The following is a 17,641-nucleotide window of genomic DNA, read 5'->3' on the forward strand; positions in this document are numbered from 1 at the left end:
TGAACAGGGAGTATAGAATTATGAAAGCAAAGTTAACAAAGACAGCAGTAGAAAATACCCACTTAAACTTTTCAAAACATTAATTTCATGTTCCTTAATGCCTAGTAGTTTTGGGGTTACTCACAAATATCTTATTTGTTTTATGGCTATATTTAGAGGTGAAGATCAATAAAATTCTTAATAGTATTTTATTTTTTCAATCGGACACATAGTCATTTAACTTTATAAAATGGCCACCAAATCAGTAATAATCTTTTAAAATGTTTCTGTTATTTTAAAGTTACATCATCTGGGCATTCTGATGGTGAGATTTCCTGTTCTGGAAGACACAGCTCTATTTAGAAGTAGTGCTTGCTAACCTATCACCAATTGGTGAGGAGAAATTACTGTAGTCACCGGGTGTTTATAATAGCCCAATGTGGCCATTTTGTTAATTTATACTGAGGGTGTAGTCACAAGAATCAGCACACCCGGACGTACTTCATCACAATAAAATGGTGCTGTACAAGTATACAAGTGTGACATGTACATAAACCTTAAAATTAAAAAGTGAAATATTAACCTTGAGCTTGGCTTTGTTGACAACCACATCTCTATCTATGTCCCCTCCCTGGGCACCTCAAACCAGACTGCAGTCACTGACAGGGCACTGAAGTAACTTTGTTGTTCTCCGTGTAGGGCTGAGGTTAGAATGAGCTAAATCACCTTCAAAATCGGAGTCGAAGTTTAGTTTCTGTAGCTGAGATTTTCTGAACTTCATTAGCTAATTTTAGCAAGAATCAGCAATGCTTCCTTCAGAACACAGATCTGCTAGGGACATTTTAAAAAATGTCTGTGAGGTCAGGTCATTCTGCTCTTGAAGGCAGCAGGCAGTGAACATATAAATCCACGTTCCAGAGTGGACACATATGAGTGTGTTTATACATCTTACACATGCTTTTGATTTCCTTTGCACTTAAGAAATATTGTCTTATTCTAATTTATTTAATCCTTTAATAAAAATAATTTGATTATTGAAATCTAAATAACCCCAATATATAACCACTTTTTAAGGATGGCAAATAAAGTTGCCAACTAAGTTAATTTTATTTTATGGATGATATTAGAAGAACTTTTTAACAGTTATTAATCTTAGTAAACTTTTTTCCTGAAAATTATTTGTCTTTAAAGAATTATAATCCTAACCTTAATTCTACCTTATTCAATTATAAAGATGAATTAGAACAAACCTTAAGTTTTATCACACAAGACAATCTGAGAAACATTTATAGATTCCTCCAGTAACTCTTCCTAAAAAGAACCTGCCCTGCACTCCCTGGGTTCCCATGTAGTCCCTGAACTTCTCTCGACTGTGCCTCATCTTGTCTCGCCAGCTTCGTTCGTCTCTAGTGTCTCCTGTCTTGGTATCATCATCTGTGAATCCCTCACTCAGTCCACATTTTAGCTGTGAGTTCCTAAGTACAGTCTAAACTTAGGTTTCTCTGTCTTTGCCTTGAATCTTCCATGTCTTCCTGATGACAGACAGCTTTTCTCTTTCTTTACGCTGACTTTTCCGTCAATGTGTGCGTTTGCACCTGCTGAAGTCTAGTGTATCACACAAGCAGTTTAGCTGTACCTATAAAAATAATCAAACCTCATACCTCATAGTGTCATTATTCCTACATTTCTTATTATGTTATTTCTGCTAAGCAAAAAGGCATCTTCCTGTAGACCACCATCTTATCTGACTTTACCGTTTCTATTTGTACCTGGTTAAGTTACACATGGGTAATCATCAGAGAAATAAAACAAGATATATTTGTACAGGAATATAATTATTTAAAAGATGATTTACCACAGACACAGATATTGCAGGTATAAGTAAAAAACACCCAACACTGGGTTTATTATTTTTTAATTAAAAAAAAAGATCAGTTTATTTTACATGTGTATTTTACTTGCATGTCTGTAATTGTACCATGCACATGTGGTGCCTCCTGACGTCAGAAAAGGGCATCATATCTCCTGGAGCTGGAATTGCAATTTTAAGGCTTCTGTAGGGTGCTGGGAACTGAACCCAGGTCCTTTGCAAAAGCAGTAAGCACGCTTAACTGTATATCTCTAGTACCTGACTTTGGCTTCTCAAATCAAGAGAAAGGTTTATCATTCTCAAATTCTAAAATTTCAATCTACATCATGCATATACTGAAGTATTCCAACATTAAGGACAGTGACACTTTAATCTCATCAGAAAATCTTTGAAACCAACACTAACAGGTTCTTAGTCACTTATAAATCCAATACTGTCACACTGACAATTAAATATGTAACCTCTGCCTTATTCCTACATGTTCATTTATTGAAGTATTATTTTCCACCACGTTTTATAGTATCATAGGTTCTGAAGCTAGTGGTTAGCCCAGTTCGGCCATGAAAATGTGGTCAGATTAACTTCAGAGGTCTAGGACCGAGTGTTATTTGATTAAGTGGTAAGAGGGGCCAGTTAATAACATGGCTCAATGTGGGCATCTGCCGACTCACTCAAGGAATACTTGTACTGTGAATGCCTTTCTCTTTTGCTTCAAGCTTTGCATTTTAAACTCAAACTATACTTGATACATAGGTATCCCTAGAAGTACTACAGAGGTAGTACCCCATTCTGTTTCTTTTCCACACTTCATTCTCCCTTCTTTCTACAAGCTAAGATAGTGTGAGGGAGACAGTGGACCTCCTTTTGTGTGTCTCTGGAAGGAGACAGAAAATGAACAGTCGTCTCCACAAAATTTCTAAAAGCAAGGAAAAGAAGTTAATATGCTTATTATTTGACTTAACACTATTTTGCTTTACTTCTGAAGCATCCTTCTGTTTTGTGAATGATGTATATTTTAAGGTCACATTGCAGCACTGCTTAGGAGGTTGGGTGGACGGAGGAAAGGGAAACAGTCCATGCTTTCTAGCAGAGAAGCACTTCAAACTACCACTGTTACTCGGAGATGACAAGCACTGTAGACAGTTACACACAAAGGAACGCTGTTAGAGTCAACTGCAAGGAACCAGAGAACTTGTAAAATGATACAATATGACCAAGAAATCTATTTTAAAAATAAGAATAACTTAGGGTAATCTGGTAGCTTTAAAAAAATCTGATTTTACTAAACTGAAGTTCTGTTTATAGAAGAAGGGCAACTTACAATTATTCACAGGTTAAATAAAAAGAAGCCTACTGATATTATTAAAGTCTCATCACATCCATTTTGGTACATATGTACTAAAACAATTTTTAATCCTGGTTAGTAAAAAAATGTATCTGAAAAATTTAGATTTTTTGATATGCAAATTAGGGCTCTCACTTAATTCAATATTCAACTTAAACAGTAAAAAAATGGAAGTTGGGTGGTAGTGGCTCATGCCTTTAATCTCAGGACTCTGAAGGCCAAGACAGGCAGAGCTCTGTGAGTTCAAGGTCAGGCTGGTCTATAGAGAGAGTTCCAGGATAGCCAGGGCTACAGAGCGAAAACCTGTCTCGAAAAACGAAATCAAACCAATCCAACAAACAAACAAAAAAAGTGAAACATGAAGAGATCTATGCACAAAGTCAGAGAGTGTGTTTAATGATGCAGATGATAGGGAGAAAGGATGAGGCATGCAGCCAGAAAGGAAGATATTCTGGACATTTTCACTTGAGATAGCTATTAGACACTGAAGTGAAAATGTCAAGCAGATGAATGGTGATGGCTCTGGAGATTAGAAAAACTTCAAGAATGAAAGAGAAAGAGGACTCTGCATTGTAGAGATACACAGTGTCATCCAGACAGGGCAAATGCAAAGACTGATTAAATAATGGTAAATAACTATTAAGAGGGAAAACGTGTGACTTAAAAATCATCAAAGGTATTGTAGCAGTAAATTAACCACTGTGAAGCCATATTATGAACATGCATGTGTGTGTTTGTGTATGTGGGAGGGTGCATACACCCCACATCTACAGTAACAGTGGAGATACTGGAAATGAAGGAAACCTGAGGAGAAATCATCTACTTAATCTGGTTCCACAATTTTTGGCAATAATAGAACAAAATCTTTAAAAGCATGACTATAATTTGCATGGAAAGATCTCCAGGGAAAGATATCTAACCATATCCGACAATAGCAAAGTCTACTAATGCAACCTCAGACAGAAAAACACCTTTTGAATAATATAACTTTGTACCTTAAATCATATTAATTAGAAAATCTTCTCAATCCTAAACTAATACCTACACTAAAACTTTTGTAGATATCAAACTGTTAAAATATAAATGTTTTACCTTGCCCCCCAGGAGCTATTATATTAGAAACTTCACAAGTAGCTTTGATAAGAAGCTGGGCTCAAGAACTTTTGATGTGATAATCATGAAAGATAAAAATTACATTTATTATATAATAATTAATTTGGTATAATTTTAAAACATGAAAAAAATGGTCATTCCCTTATAGTAAATGAGCATTTCTCTGGGACAGAGATCTCTCCCCAGGGATCCTATCTGACATTCGCTAGCACATTCCAAGACGTATAATTCAGGGCATTTTGCAGCTCAGAGGCACATATGACATCAAATCTTTCCCTTGAGAGACTACTTATTTCTATTTAACACATCATATGTATCACAACTGATATCTGAATTCTCATCCCGTTGTCATTTTTAGCTAACTTTTAGGAGGGAAGACATTGTAATAAAAGCCAGTAATTTTCATATTTCTGTCATCACCTTAATGCATTCAAACACAAAACATGGCAGATATTTTGTGACCATTAAGATGGGCATATATTTTAGGAATGTACTTTTCTCTAGTTCATAGAAAAAAGCCATTTTAAAGCTGTTTACATGGATCTTTTCCATTACTTTATAGGTTCCCCAAATAACACTCTGCAATACCAGAAATTCTTCAAGAACTGAACTATAAGGATCAAGTTGTTTTCCTACTTTTGCTAATGTAAACAATGCTGCATTACACACTCAAGCATCTATCTATTGATGCCTCAGAACAAGCCTTAGGTTCTTGAGGTTCTTAAGAGGTGTGTCACAGTGCTTCCTTTACCAACATGTGTGCAAACACTCAGTTCTATACATTTACCAACATGTGACTTCCAAATACACACATTGTTTCTCAATTGGATACATGTGTATCATATATACTTACATAAAATTCTATCTGGGGAACAGCGTAACCTTGTGACAGACACTGCTACCCATCCTGATGCTGGTGAAACTGAACATGTTTTTACCAGCCATTTCTATTCCTTTATCTGTAAATTACCTTTCCTGAGCTTCACTCATTTTTCTATTGGATTATTTTTTATTTTTTCCATACGAAATGACAAACACTTCATATGTGAGAGATAATGCCATGGATGAATAGAAGGAAAGGTAGCAAAGACTATATTCTTTAAGGTTAACCTCTTTATTCAATAAATCACTTTCTTCTATTTGGTTTACACTACTATAAACAATTCCTGGGCCAAGTTTCATTTGAAGGATTCTATAAAACTGCTCTAATGCTAGTCACTTGACATGTACTTTTTCACAACCTACTGTGCTCCAGGTTCTATTTCATACACCAGAGAGTTTGTAAAATGGAGAAAATGTCTATTGTCATAAAATGTAACAGTCTAAAGGAGTGATGGGGCACACAGTATACAACAGATGTATTAGTAAGAAGGTGCACAGTACTCCCAAGACAGCAGAACAAAGAACGGCATGAAAAAAGCAACGAGGAGTGCTGGGGTGAGAGACAGGCCCGACAGGTACTAAACAAGGCATTCGAGTGGCCTTCAGGAGTAGGCAGATTTGGAATAGTCTTGAAGGATTACAAAGGTTTTACCAAACGGATCTCCAAGATTAAAATTTCATGTGCAGAAAAAGCAAGAGCAGAGCACTGAGGAAGAATCTCTAGTGTCTGAAACGAGTAGCAATTGTGTGGTGTAAATGCCCAGAGTGAGCGAGAGGCAGTGAACTGATCAGATAAAAAAAGCAGTGTGTGCAGAGGCAGATCCTAAAAGTGCTGATGTATGTTTAGGTAGGTATATTGGCTTTTACCATGTAAACTGGTTTAAAACATTCAGATGCAGGCAAGAGAATACAGGCTTTGAAAGGAGAAGGTTTAGGGTGATCCTTGGAACTGTTGCACTTAAGGGAGCAGTTAGATGTGTAAGCGGCAACATGAAGCAAGCAGCTGCGGGCAGTCCGGGGAGTTCAAGTACTTAGGACCGAAACTTAAATTTTAGGAAATATTTTGGGAAATTATCAATTTAAACCATGAACATTAAAATACAGTAAGGAGCTTATAAGAGCCTTCATAAAGATTCTGTTAGTTCATGGTTACTGTAGTCTGAGAGAGAGCTTTGTCTTCTCCACAATTCATGTGCTGTAATTTATCCCAATGCAACAGTGTTGGGAGGCTAGGATTACTACGTGCTATATTACACATTTTCAGGAATGGCTTCTCTCTTCTGTCATGGGAAGGCATTGCCCTGGTCCCTTTCTCTGCCCCTCCACCTTCTGCCATGTGAATATGCTGCAAGAAAGCTCTCATTAGATGCTGGCATCTTGATCGTGGATTTTCCCGCCTCTGCATCTGTGAGAAATGGTCTTTATATGGTAACATTCAAGGTTTGAAAGCAGCACAAAATCCTGAGGTATGCATTCTGTATATAACAGCATGGAAAAGGCAAGACATACAATGCTCCTAAGACTAAGACATTCCATCAGTGAGAGGGGCCAAGAGGGGGAACCAGGAAGAGACCAGGAGCAGGATCACCATGGTGGTGTAGAATCCTGGACATTAACTACAGGAAGCACAGCATAGAAAGTGATGTAACAAAATGGGAAACACACTGTTGTCAGGCCAGTGAACATGGGGACTGAGAACAAACACAATCGGCAGTGTGGCCACCACTGATGCTCACTGCAGATTTGGAGGAATGGTGGAGGTCAGAGCATGACTGGAGTAGATTTAGGAATAGAAAGAACCTGGGAAAGAGACTAGAGACAATCCTTCTGTGAATTTTGCTGTGAAGGACTAGAAGAGGCATTAGTTTGTGGGTGAAAGAGGTGATAACAAGGAATGTGGTGTTAAAATGGGAGACAGGAGTGGGAGGGGAGAAGAGAGGGGAAAGCCGAAGGTATGTTCACAATATGTTGCATACATGTATGAGAGGATCAAAATTAAAAAAAAAAAAAAAAACGACAGGAGAAAACACTGCATGCAGACTGGAATATTTCTATCGAGTCAAAACTTGATGAAGTATACAGTTAAAGAAAGGATACCATTCAGTAATAGGGAAAGGGTATACTTATTGTACAATTGAAATAACTGACTTTGGTAGGAGCAGAAAGATATTCCTGTGGAAATAACTGAAAAGGCAAAAGGCGTGGGTGTGGAGTGTTGGTCTAGTAAGTACTGTCGGCATCAATTTATGGAAGATCTCTTTGGATGGCGTCAATTTCAGTGAAGTATGTGTAGGGTTATGGGTTAGGAAAGGAAAAGCAGCAAGAATGATGGCAGAGAAGGCCTGCACCTGTTATCTATGCCCCTTCCTGATACCTGGGCATCGCTGATTGACTTATAAAATTATGATGAGATGACATAAAATTATGATGAGATGACGAGTAAAATAAGCATCTTGGGATTGATAAATGCTTCTGATCCTGTTGACGCCTCTGATAGTTTAACTGTGGCATTTCACTACTAAGCAAGAGCAACTGCATGCTCTCTAGATGCTGATTATGGAACTAAGTTAAGGGTAGTGAATTTGATCACAGAAATACCTTAGAAACAGACAATACTAGTATTATATTGTTGTTAACTGAAGCATTTAAAATAACCATTTACCAAGTAATTTACTTTTAAGGACTAATATTTTTCACATTTCCTTGAAATGAACACAGCCAGACACTGCACCACTGTGAGAAGAGCTGGGGATTTTCACAGTCTGCCCTAGGAAACTCTAGTATTTGAGTTTCACATGGGATTACTCAGCTGGTAAATGGCAAGACAAGGTCCTCAACACCTCTCTAGTGTTCGCTTCCTACTATCTCTTTATAAGCATTCTTGCACAGTGGGTCTTCTGTTTTCAAGTGGAGTTACTATTGAGCACTAGTGTGCTCAGAATGTGACTCAAGGAAACATGTTAAGGAGGCTGAAGAGTAAAATAGATAAAATTCAAGTGCTAAACACAATAATCTTCAGCATATTCTCTGAATTACTGCCACGGTTTTCATTCTTAGGTTTTCTACACATTTTTAATTCGTTAGTTCTTTTCTATACATCCGTAAGTAACACAAACTATTAATCTCAAATGAGAACTTGATGAACATTCATTTGGCCAATATTGATTAGAAAACAACACAAATGTTAATTATTTGACTGTAATCTGTTTTGCTTACAGCAATTTTCTTAGGAAAAGATTTCCTCACCTCTGCTTTTACAGCAGGGTTATCATACAAGCTATAACACATGGCAGTAATTTCTGATCTAAAATAGAAATCACTGATTTTCTCCATTTCTATCAGTTATAATATTAAAAACATATTTGATAACAGCTGGGTAAATATAAACTACATTTAAATTAGTGTATATATATATATTTGTCTCTCTATATAATATTTTACTTCTGTAAAGTTTAAGATTATTACACAGAATCATATTTTCCTAACCAGACTATATTTATAGACATAAACAGTAAATTAATTAAGAAAAGACTAGATGTTGTACATTTCAAGTGTGAGTGAACAAAAATGACATTTCTTTGCTACAGCTATCTGTAGAGAACCTACCAAGAAGGAGTACAAGGGAGAGTTACAGATCACTAAGAATGAAATGTTATTGAAAGGCTAGAGTTCTTTCAATAAATAAGGATTTTGCTGTTCTTCTTTTAACATTTGCTTCATGTGATCCAGGAGTGACATGCTTCTTTGTAGACAAACAAAAACAAAAACCCCCCAAAACAAAGAAAGCAGGATGAATAACAAAATGTATCTGCACAGTAGATAGAATATTAAATCATAGCGCCTATATTTCAAATCATTACAATAGCAAATTTGGCAGAAGAAAGTGTGATAATATATCTAGAGGGTAAAACATAGCATTAATGAGGAAGTAGATATAGTTGGCCTTTTATTTTATAAAAATCCACATTCATATAAGTAAACTACAAATCTAATTTCAGAGACAAAATTAGCAGATTGGCTTTCTAGTTAGCATCTTGCTTTGAGAAAATCATTGGTCTTGTTTATGATGTACTTATCTGTCCAGCTGAGAAATCAAACACTAACAGAGCATAGGAGACATTTAAAACCACGGGCAGTCCTATCTTTGGTGAGTTTCTATGCCACAGAATTAGGAACAGAAGCAGGAAGCGAGCCCTGAAAATGCATTCTTCTCACCTCCACACTACCACGTTCTTCAGAGAAAAGCGATGGCTACATCATTCTGGATGTGCCCTCACTGGTTCAGGGCCAAAATGGGAGGAGCATTGTGAAATTCTTGTGCTTGAAGGAAGTTTCATTTCATAAAAAGAAAACCAAGCTCCTGCTGTAGACCAGCATCCTAAGACTGCTTAGATTTCCTTAAGTCATTTTACTTTCCATGAGGTTGCAAAAATTACTAGAATCAGTCAATGAGCAAAATTATGCTGACGGCTTTAAATTAAGTAACATGAAAAATGCCACAAACCACACATGTAGCAATACTTTGTTGGCCAACTAATGAAAAAATATTTTAAAATATAAGCTGTTAATATTTAAGTAATCTCATGAAGCCTTATTTTTACTAAAAGTAAAAAGTGGAAATAATAAAGAAAGTACTTCTCATTTAAATAGAACTCAACTCACATAAAATGAAAATGTGTTTAAACATTTGAATAATTATTTTAGTCAACAAATACAAGTTTGAAGGCTGGCCTGCAAATATTTAGTTTCAAAAGCTGTCAAATCGGAACTAGTAAGATACAATTCTCACTACAAAGTTTGACACTCTTTCAATAAAAGTGATTAAGAGTTCTTGACTAAGAAAATATACTGTGTCTGCAATTATTAAACAATGCTAAAATTACACCAATTTTCAAACTAGAAATGCTTATTGTTGATACTGTTTACACAGAGAAGCTGGTCTCAAAAAGTAAAAGGATATTAACCTTTAAAGACATATCTTTTCTAAATTTTAATATATTTTATAACTATGTGAACGTACTTAAATTATTTATGAAAACTCCTAAGAAAAAACATTGAAAGGCAAGAAAAGACCAACTCAATAATTAATCCTCAGGGCTTTGTAAAATGATGATATCTTAAAGGAATAAGTCCAAAATGCTAATTAAGCCTACTGCCTGAATATATTTGTTAATGAAGTTAAAATGCATGTAAAATTAAAAAATGATTGATATTTATTGGTTAGATTATTTGGAATCTGATCATGGTGCATACATGTGAATGAACGAACAAATCCTTAACCCACCATTCTCTTTTTCTCCGGTTGGCAGGCAATCGCTGTGAAAGTATGGTGTAGATGAGAGGATGATACTGTACCTGATTAGCTCTGGAGGTGGTCATGGGGTCAGATGGAGAGGACTTGGTGGTAGTTGGGGAAGATGGCAATGTCTGGGAACAAAGCAGTTCAGGAGCAAATCAACCTTTATGAGCCTTAAGCTGATCATTAAACAAAACAAAACGAAATAAAATGTAATATAACGAGAACAAAATCCTATGAACAAAGTTTCCTCCTAGTCAATCAAATTTAATGGAATTTAAGATCAACTGAGTAACTCATACATGTAAGTATGCATGCATAAGCATGTAAAAATAAATTCATGACTTGAACTCATGATGGTGACGGAGAGAAACTCACAGGAGTGCTAAGGGCATCCTGCCCATATGCATGACAGCAGTCCCATTTCTTTCTCTCTAATTTGCTTGGGGGAAAAGAGATGTCAAAGAAAACTCAAGAAGTTAGATGAACAAAATTGGAAGAGTCATTTTCCTATCAATGGATACAGTTGGAGATTTGAAGAAGCGGTGAAATGAAGTTTACTTTGGCATAAAAGTATCCACCTACTTAATATGTTGAACATCACCAACAAGCTGATTCCACATGAATTTAGGGATCCATACATAAAAGCAATTTAATTTGCAGTTCTGAGTTCTTAATATCACATTATCTTCTAAAATATTAATTTTAATAAACTTAGAGCCATCTGAAAATGTAAACATTAACCTCATATTAATAAACATGTAACTAGTAGCATTCTAAAAATTATCATTTTTATCATTTATGCTAAATGGTACATTTAAAAAAGAAAAAAGAGTATAATATATTGTTGCATTGTCATCCTATGTTCAAAAATCACAAGACACTACGAACTAAATTTTCTGTCTATTTAGAAGCACACACATATGCTACAGAGATGTGTCACAGCAAACCATCCATGTTCCCAGAGTCATTCACCTAAAGTTTTCAGAAGCCTTTAACAACTGACAAGGCAGCCTTAAAGTTTAAGGGCTTCAGAGCTTTGTTTAAGTGTCATATTGCACTTAACCACATATCATGGCTAGGCAGAGGCTTTTAAAGGGCTTATTTCTTAAAAGGCAAATGGGATAGTTTTCTATAGCTTAGACAAGCCTATATAATGGGTATTATGTATTATTACTTTGTTACATGTCCATCAAATCTACTGAGATATGAACAAAGACCTAGCCTTGGAGGTTTGAAAGTTTGAGGAAAATAAATAAAAGTGTTTGTGGTCACAGATCTGTATTTAAGGTATCAGTACTTCGATTTAGATAAAGCAGTTAAGAATAAAAGTGATGATAAATTTGAAGGATCCGTGTCAACTCACTGACTTCTAATAACACAGTAAGGCTACTTGCACCATTAGGCTATGTTTCATCAAGTCTTTTCCTTAGAATATTTTCTTTCTTAAGACCTAAAACAATTGGAGAAGTAGGATTTTTTTTTGAGGCACACAAAGAATAGAAAATGGTACTAAGTCAGGGGTAGAGCCTTCTAAAGGCACTTTCTATTTAGGCACTTTGTAATTAATCTTCTCAATTTTCTAGGGAAACATTATTTTCCATCAGTAAAGGTCACTTTAACATGTATTTTTTTCTGTACAATGATATACTGAGGCACTGTTAATAATGTCACACTACCACAGGCTGTATGAATTCAACATTACAGGCTTCATTTTTACAACCTAGCTTAATGACATGGAATTACTGGAAGAGTCACACACATCTAAACATCTGTTCTGCACTAACTAAGTTCAACACTCAGTCCAAGTTTATGAGTAGATAGATGTCAAATCTAGGGTCCCTTTCTTCCAATAGAAGTTCATGTCATACCAAACCCAGATTCTATATGTCCATGCTCATCAGAATACAATCAGTCTGAAGTACTGGATAATATCATCTTGTTCCAGATACAAATCCTCAGTGAGAGGCTTAAATAGTGCAAAATGTAAAAAGTGGTAACATGATGTGGCTCAGAACCTGTAATAACTTAGGTTCAGATGATCTGTCAAAATTTTATTGCTACTCTTTATGATTTTCATATATTCTGAATATCTATTAATAATTGATACAACTCATATTCATCAAAATTCTCCTTACTAATTTGGTTGCTCTCCCTTTCTTCTATGAATAAAATAAGTAATTTAAACTTGTGAATTATATTAATGTGCTTTAAATAACTTAAGGTTTTATCATGAAGCTTGATGATTAGATAAGAAGCTACATTTTAATATTTCACACAGGTGAGAATTACTCAAGTGTGCACTTTGGAGGGTGAACGGATTGCAACATCACAGCAAAGAGTTAGCGTCTTTTCTAGGGTGAGATGTCTATGTAGTAATGGCAGAAGGTTGGAACCGTTTTCCCAGCTACCACTCATACAGGTCCTTTGATGCACAAGTGAATCCTCATTTTAGAATTAGCAATAGTAATTATATTCTAAGCAGTTTCCATTTCAGTTGCTTTTTCAAATTCTAGAAGGAAAATTGCCCCAAATAAACAGATAAATATGAATGTATTAAAACAATGCCTTTAATTTAAAGCTTCCTATTAATCAGGTCAATGGAATAATTGAGAAAATTGTTCTAAAGTCCGCAGATATGGATAACAAATCCATGTAAAGTGTTTTAAAATAAAATATAAATGTTCAATGATTTTTCTTTACTATTTTATAAGTAAAATATTTATATCAAATTTCAATGTAGTTATTAACATAGTGATTATGAAATGCTACTCAATAACATACATCATGAATATGTAATTAATTGAATATCCATGTAACATCAATATGTGGATAAATTTTTAATGTATAGCATCCATAAAACACACATTTTTCTAATCTATTTCTAATCCATTTCAAGTAGTGATCAGGAAGGACCCAGTAACTTGAGCCCCACTTTCTCTATAGATACTATAGGGTGAATTATTTTATAGAAACATGATTCTTTTTTGAGACAGGGTCTCATACAGCCTTGGCTGGCCTAGAATTTAGTATGTATACCATGCTGGCCTTGAACTCAAAAAGATTTATGTGCTTCTGCCTAAAACTACGTACTTTTTGAAATATACAGTCATTTTAAAAATATCAAGATTTTTAATATGACACACTTAGTAAACTACTGATATAACTAAGTTTTGAGAAGTTAAGAGCTAAAAAGTTTTAACAAATCATATGATGAACTCATGTTAAAATATGAGTTTTGCTGGTCCAGAGATGATTACCACAAACAAACTCTAGAATAAATGCAGCTTTTCTTCAAACAAATCTGTAACAATCAGTTGTTAGGAACAACTAATATTTACAAGGAAAGCAGGAACAGCAGGTCTTAGCTGTTCTCTTCATGTTCATCTGCCAAGCAGTCAATAACATTGTTCCATAGCCACCTCCCCAAGCTTTGTAGTGTTCTATTAAATAATCCCTGTATACTAGTCCTTAAGAACAAAATATTTAAATAGGAACTGTCCCATTAGCTTGTCATTTTTGATGAACACTCTGTCTGTCTTACAACATTAACATTAGTCTATTGGTCCATTCATATTTATTTCCTACCAATAACAATGTCTGGATAAACCTTCAAAATCTGGTTTGTTTTATGCACAAAGAAAAGTAAAATGAAAAGATGCCTTCACTTTTAAATAATCTTTAAGATGAATTAAAGGAACTCTTTCAGAAAATGAGGAATGAGCTTGTCGTCTATATCTTTCTGCCAAACACACAAGGTCTTGCTTATCTATCCCCACCCTACTTAACTAACATTAATTTTTTCTAAACATTAGCACAGATATTCCAAATCAGCCAGTCCTGTTACTATTCAAGGGCTGTGACAGTCTTCAACTGCATCATAGCTCACCCTTCTAAAGTGAACGTTTCTCCATCTTCCTTTCCTAACTAGAATCTTCTGAGGTCTATGCCACACACTGTTAATACTGCACCTCTGGAATATAAATATGCTTTCATAGGTTAAGAAATATCACAAAACAAACTAGTATGAAGTGCAAGGGCTCTAATTTCCTATATTTTTTTATTAAAGTATTTTAATAAATTTATGTTTGAAAAAATGATGTTCAAAAATTGATGAATGTTATTTTTGCAAACTTATCAAAAAAGTAAAGTTCTGGTCAGACTTAAAAAAATTCTTGGTATTTTTAAATATAAGAAAATTCTTTAAGTTCCCCTACCTTCATTTTTTCTTGCACAGCTTGGCTTTAAAAAGGGTCCAGAATTAAGAACTGAATTACCTACATCTATTAGCTGAAGTTGGATTTCAGGCATTGAAGTAGAGTTCATCATTGTCCTGCAGGGGGCCTTTTTAAATGAGCATGCAGGACATGAGAAACTACACTTGTCTGATGCCACTAACCAAGAAGGATAGGTACATTTGGATAGAGTATTAGAGCTCATAAAATGTACTTAGTTGGTAAACTGTATCTTAGAACACAATGCAGGACATAATTTATAAGAAAACATAACAGATGATAAGTCAGTACTTTTAAAATCTGACTTTCTGAGAACTACATTTGACTTCTGATTTTAAGTATAAATTGTATCTTAAAATTTTAAAATAATAAAAGTTTAAAATTGTTAACCCCAAACAACCAACCCGGGTAATAATGGAAACACTAAGCAAAATTCATAATTTCATTTTCCCTTGAATCTGTTTATATGGAAAAGATAGATATTTAGCTCCAGTATTTTCTTAACTCCAATTTTATTCTGTAAGGTAGATATTTAGCTCCAGTATTTTCTTAACTCCAATTTTATTTTGTAAGTAACCTTCCATGGAGGAATATTCATAATTAATATTTGAAAAGAAATTATTTTGGGAACTGAATCCTACAGCAAAAACAAATGTTGGATCACTTGTTCTGAGCAAGGTCTCAGGAAGACATCTTCAGATTCTGTGGATTAAAATGTAAACTTTTAAACATCAAGAAAGCCACGTTTATCTATTCTATGACAAAAGAACTTATTTTACAAATACTTATTTTACAGTGTGTAAGTGGCATCATTTCTTGAAAAATCATAGCCATTGAAATTTATATACTTGACAACTACTTTGGTCATTGGTAAGAAACATTAACTTGGCAAACTAGAAAACTACGTAAAAAGTTAAAGAACTGCAATACTGCAATGTCGAGCATAAGAAGATGCATCTCTGTAGGTCAAAACCACGTTTCTCCTGCAAATATTAAGAAAGCTGGCATAGTTTCTACATTGTTCAGATAATGTTTGTTAAATATGCTACCTCAGCATCCTGAGTCCTCGTCTCCTGTACCCTTGTAATGATTTACTGTTATCCACATTGCTGATTACATGAAAATGTAGAGTTTAACCATAATTTTTTAATTCTCTGAATATCAAGACACATAAATGAATGTAAGCATAAAAAACTGGATAAATCAATATTAACACTTAAAACTTATCTTAAATATAATTAACAGTTGAACAAGGCAAACAAAACTCAACCAAATGCTTTAAAATTCTGGTGGCAGTCATCAGTCTACACTGGTCCTGCATACATGACAGCCTGTCAATCTCATATAGCCATAGCTAAAACTGAAACTTTAATAATGATTCAGACTACTATGTGATGGTACTCAGTATTTGTTGCTAAATATATGTTAAAATAAATCTCACATTATTGTTCTGGATAGAGTTTTATACTATTCAAGGTATAATTTTATGTCTATTTAAAAAGAAATATCAAAGTGGCCACCTGAGTGTTTGAATGTTTTCATAGAAGTTACAGGAGAAAAGGGAGAAGTATGGGCTGAATTAAGGCAAAATGTAAAGAGACCAGATACTTCAGTGCTCATTCAGGACATTTCTAGCCCCACATGATTTTAACCTGGATGTCTGCCATCTAGACATCTTGTTTTCCAATCTGATGAAGCCCCTGTATCACTGTCAAGTTAACAGTATTTGGACTATTTTATATTTACCTAGCACAGATAAAACAAGCACTTCATACTACTAAACGACTGTGAATAAAAAAATTCTAGTATGTATAGTTTTAAGGTATGTAGATGTTGTTACATGTCTATAGAGATACACTTCCTTACAGTTTGGGAATAACAACTGTTCAACACTGATGGAAAATCCTGTAAGTGATCTTTATATGGAGTTAGAGCTACTTTCTCATGGTTTAAACAAGGAAGTGTTTTTTAGAAATAGACTATTAATAGATAATTGAATATTAGTCTATAATTTGAGCATATATTATCTAATTATAAATTTAAAGTTGATATATGATTAGTATTATATTTATACATTAATAAGATTATGATAGATTCATAGCACTGGTTAATATATTTTCAATTCAGAAACATGAAATTAATAGAACTTTGAACTACATTTCAAATTTATTACAATGAAAATAAATTTTCTGTTAATTTATAAATAATACATTTATTCTAAAATCACAATCTGTTGATAATAAAATAAGTCACAAATTGAGTGGCTAAATAAAAGGCCAAAGTAGACAATAATTATGAACATAAAATATTTATGGTAAAAGAATCCACCTTATTTAACATCAAGCAACGTCATTTCCCTACATCATCTCAAGCATTACTGAGTCTTAAAAATTCACATTATTTTTTGTCATGAAAAATTTTCTTTACAGAAAATTCCATACATTAAAATGTGACATTGGGCCTGTTTAACAGATATATAAGCACTACACATGTGATACAAAATGTAATAGCTGACTGATAACAAAGAACTGAAGACTAGCTGTACAAATTGACTTATACATATGTGTTGATAAAATGTTAAACAAGACAAATTAACAAAACAGGAGTCTATATGCAATATCTAGACTGAGAACTACAAATGCCACTAAAGTTGGGCTTTGGAAATGTTGAAGATATAAATTTCATTTTGATTTCTTATAATTTATTTAAGAAGTGTTATATTTTAAACAGAATAGAGTTCCATAAATTATAAAATCCCTGCCTCCATATTTGTAAAAAGCAATTATAAAGAGTCACATCAGTGCCTCTTTGTCTATCACTAATAAATGTATAATTCAATTAATGGATAGTTTGATTTGATAATCAAAGGATCCGAAATTCTTCAAAAACTAAATGACAACTTTAGATAAATGTAAGCCTTT

General features: G+C 34.2%; 1 protein-coding gene across 1 annotated transcript in view; it reads right to left on the reverse strand.

Annotated features, from left to right (window-relative positions):
- The window catches only part of Nova1 (NOVA alternative splicing regulator 1), a 124,079-nt gene that overhangs the window by 3,481 nt on the left and 102,957 nt on the right, over positions 1-17,641 (reverse strand). The window contains exon 4 of the mRNA XM_059279648.1: positions 10,545-10,616. Coding sequence (XP_059135631.1) covers positions 10,545-10,616 — 72 coding nt within the window. The remainder of the gene's footprint in view (positions 1-10,544; positions 10,617-17,641) is intronic.

The sequence above is a fragment of the Peromyscus eremicus genome, chromosome 14, assembly GCF_949786415.1.
Source record: "Peromyscus eremicus chromosome 14, PerEre_H2_v1, whole genome shotgun sequence".
Classification (NCBI taxonomy): domain Eukaryota; kingdom Metazoa; phylum Chordata; class Mammalia; order Rodentia; family Cricetidae; genus Peromyscus; species Peromyscus eremicus.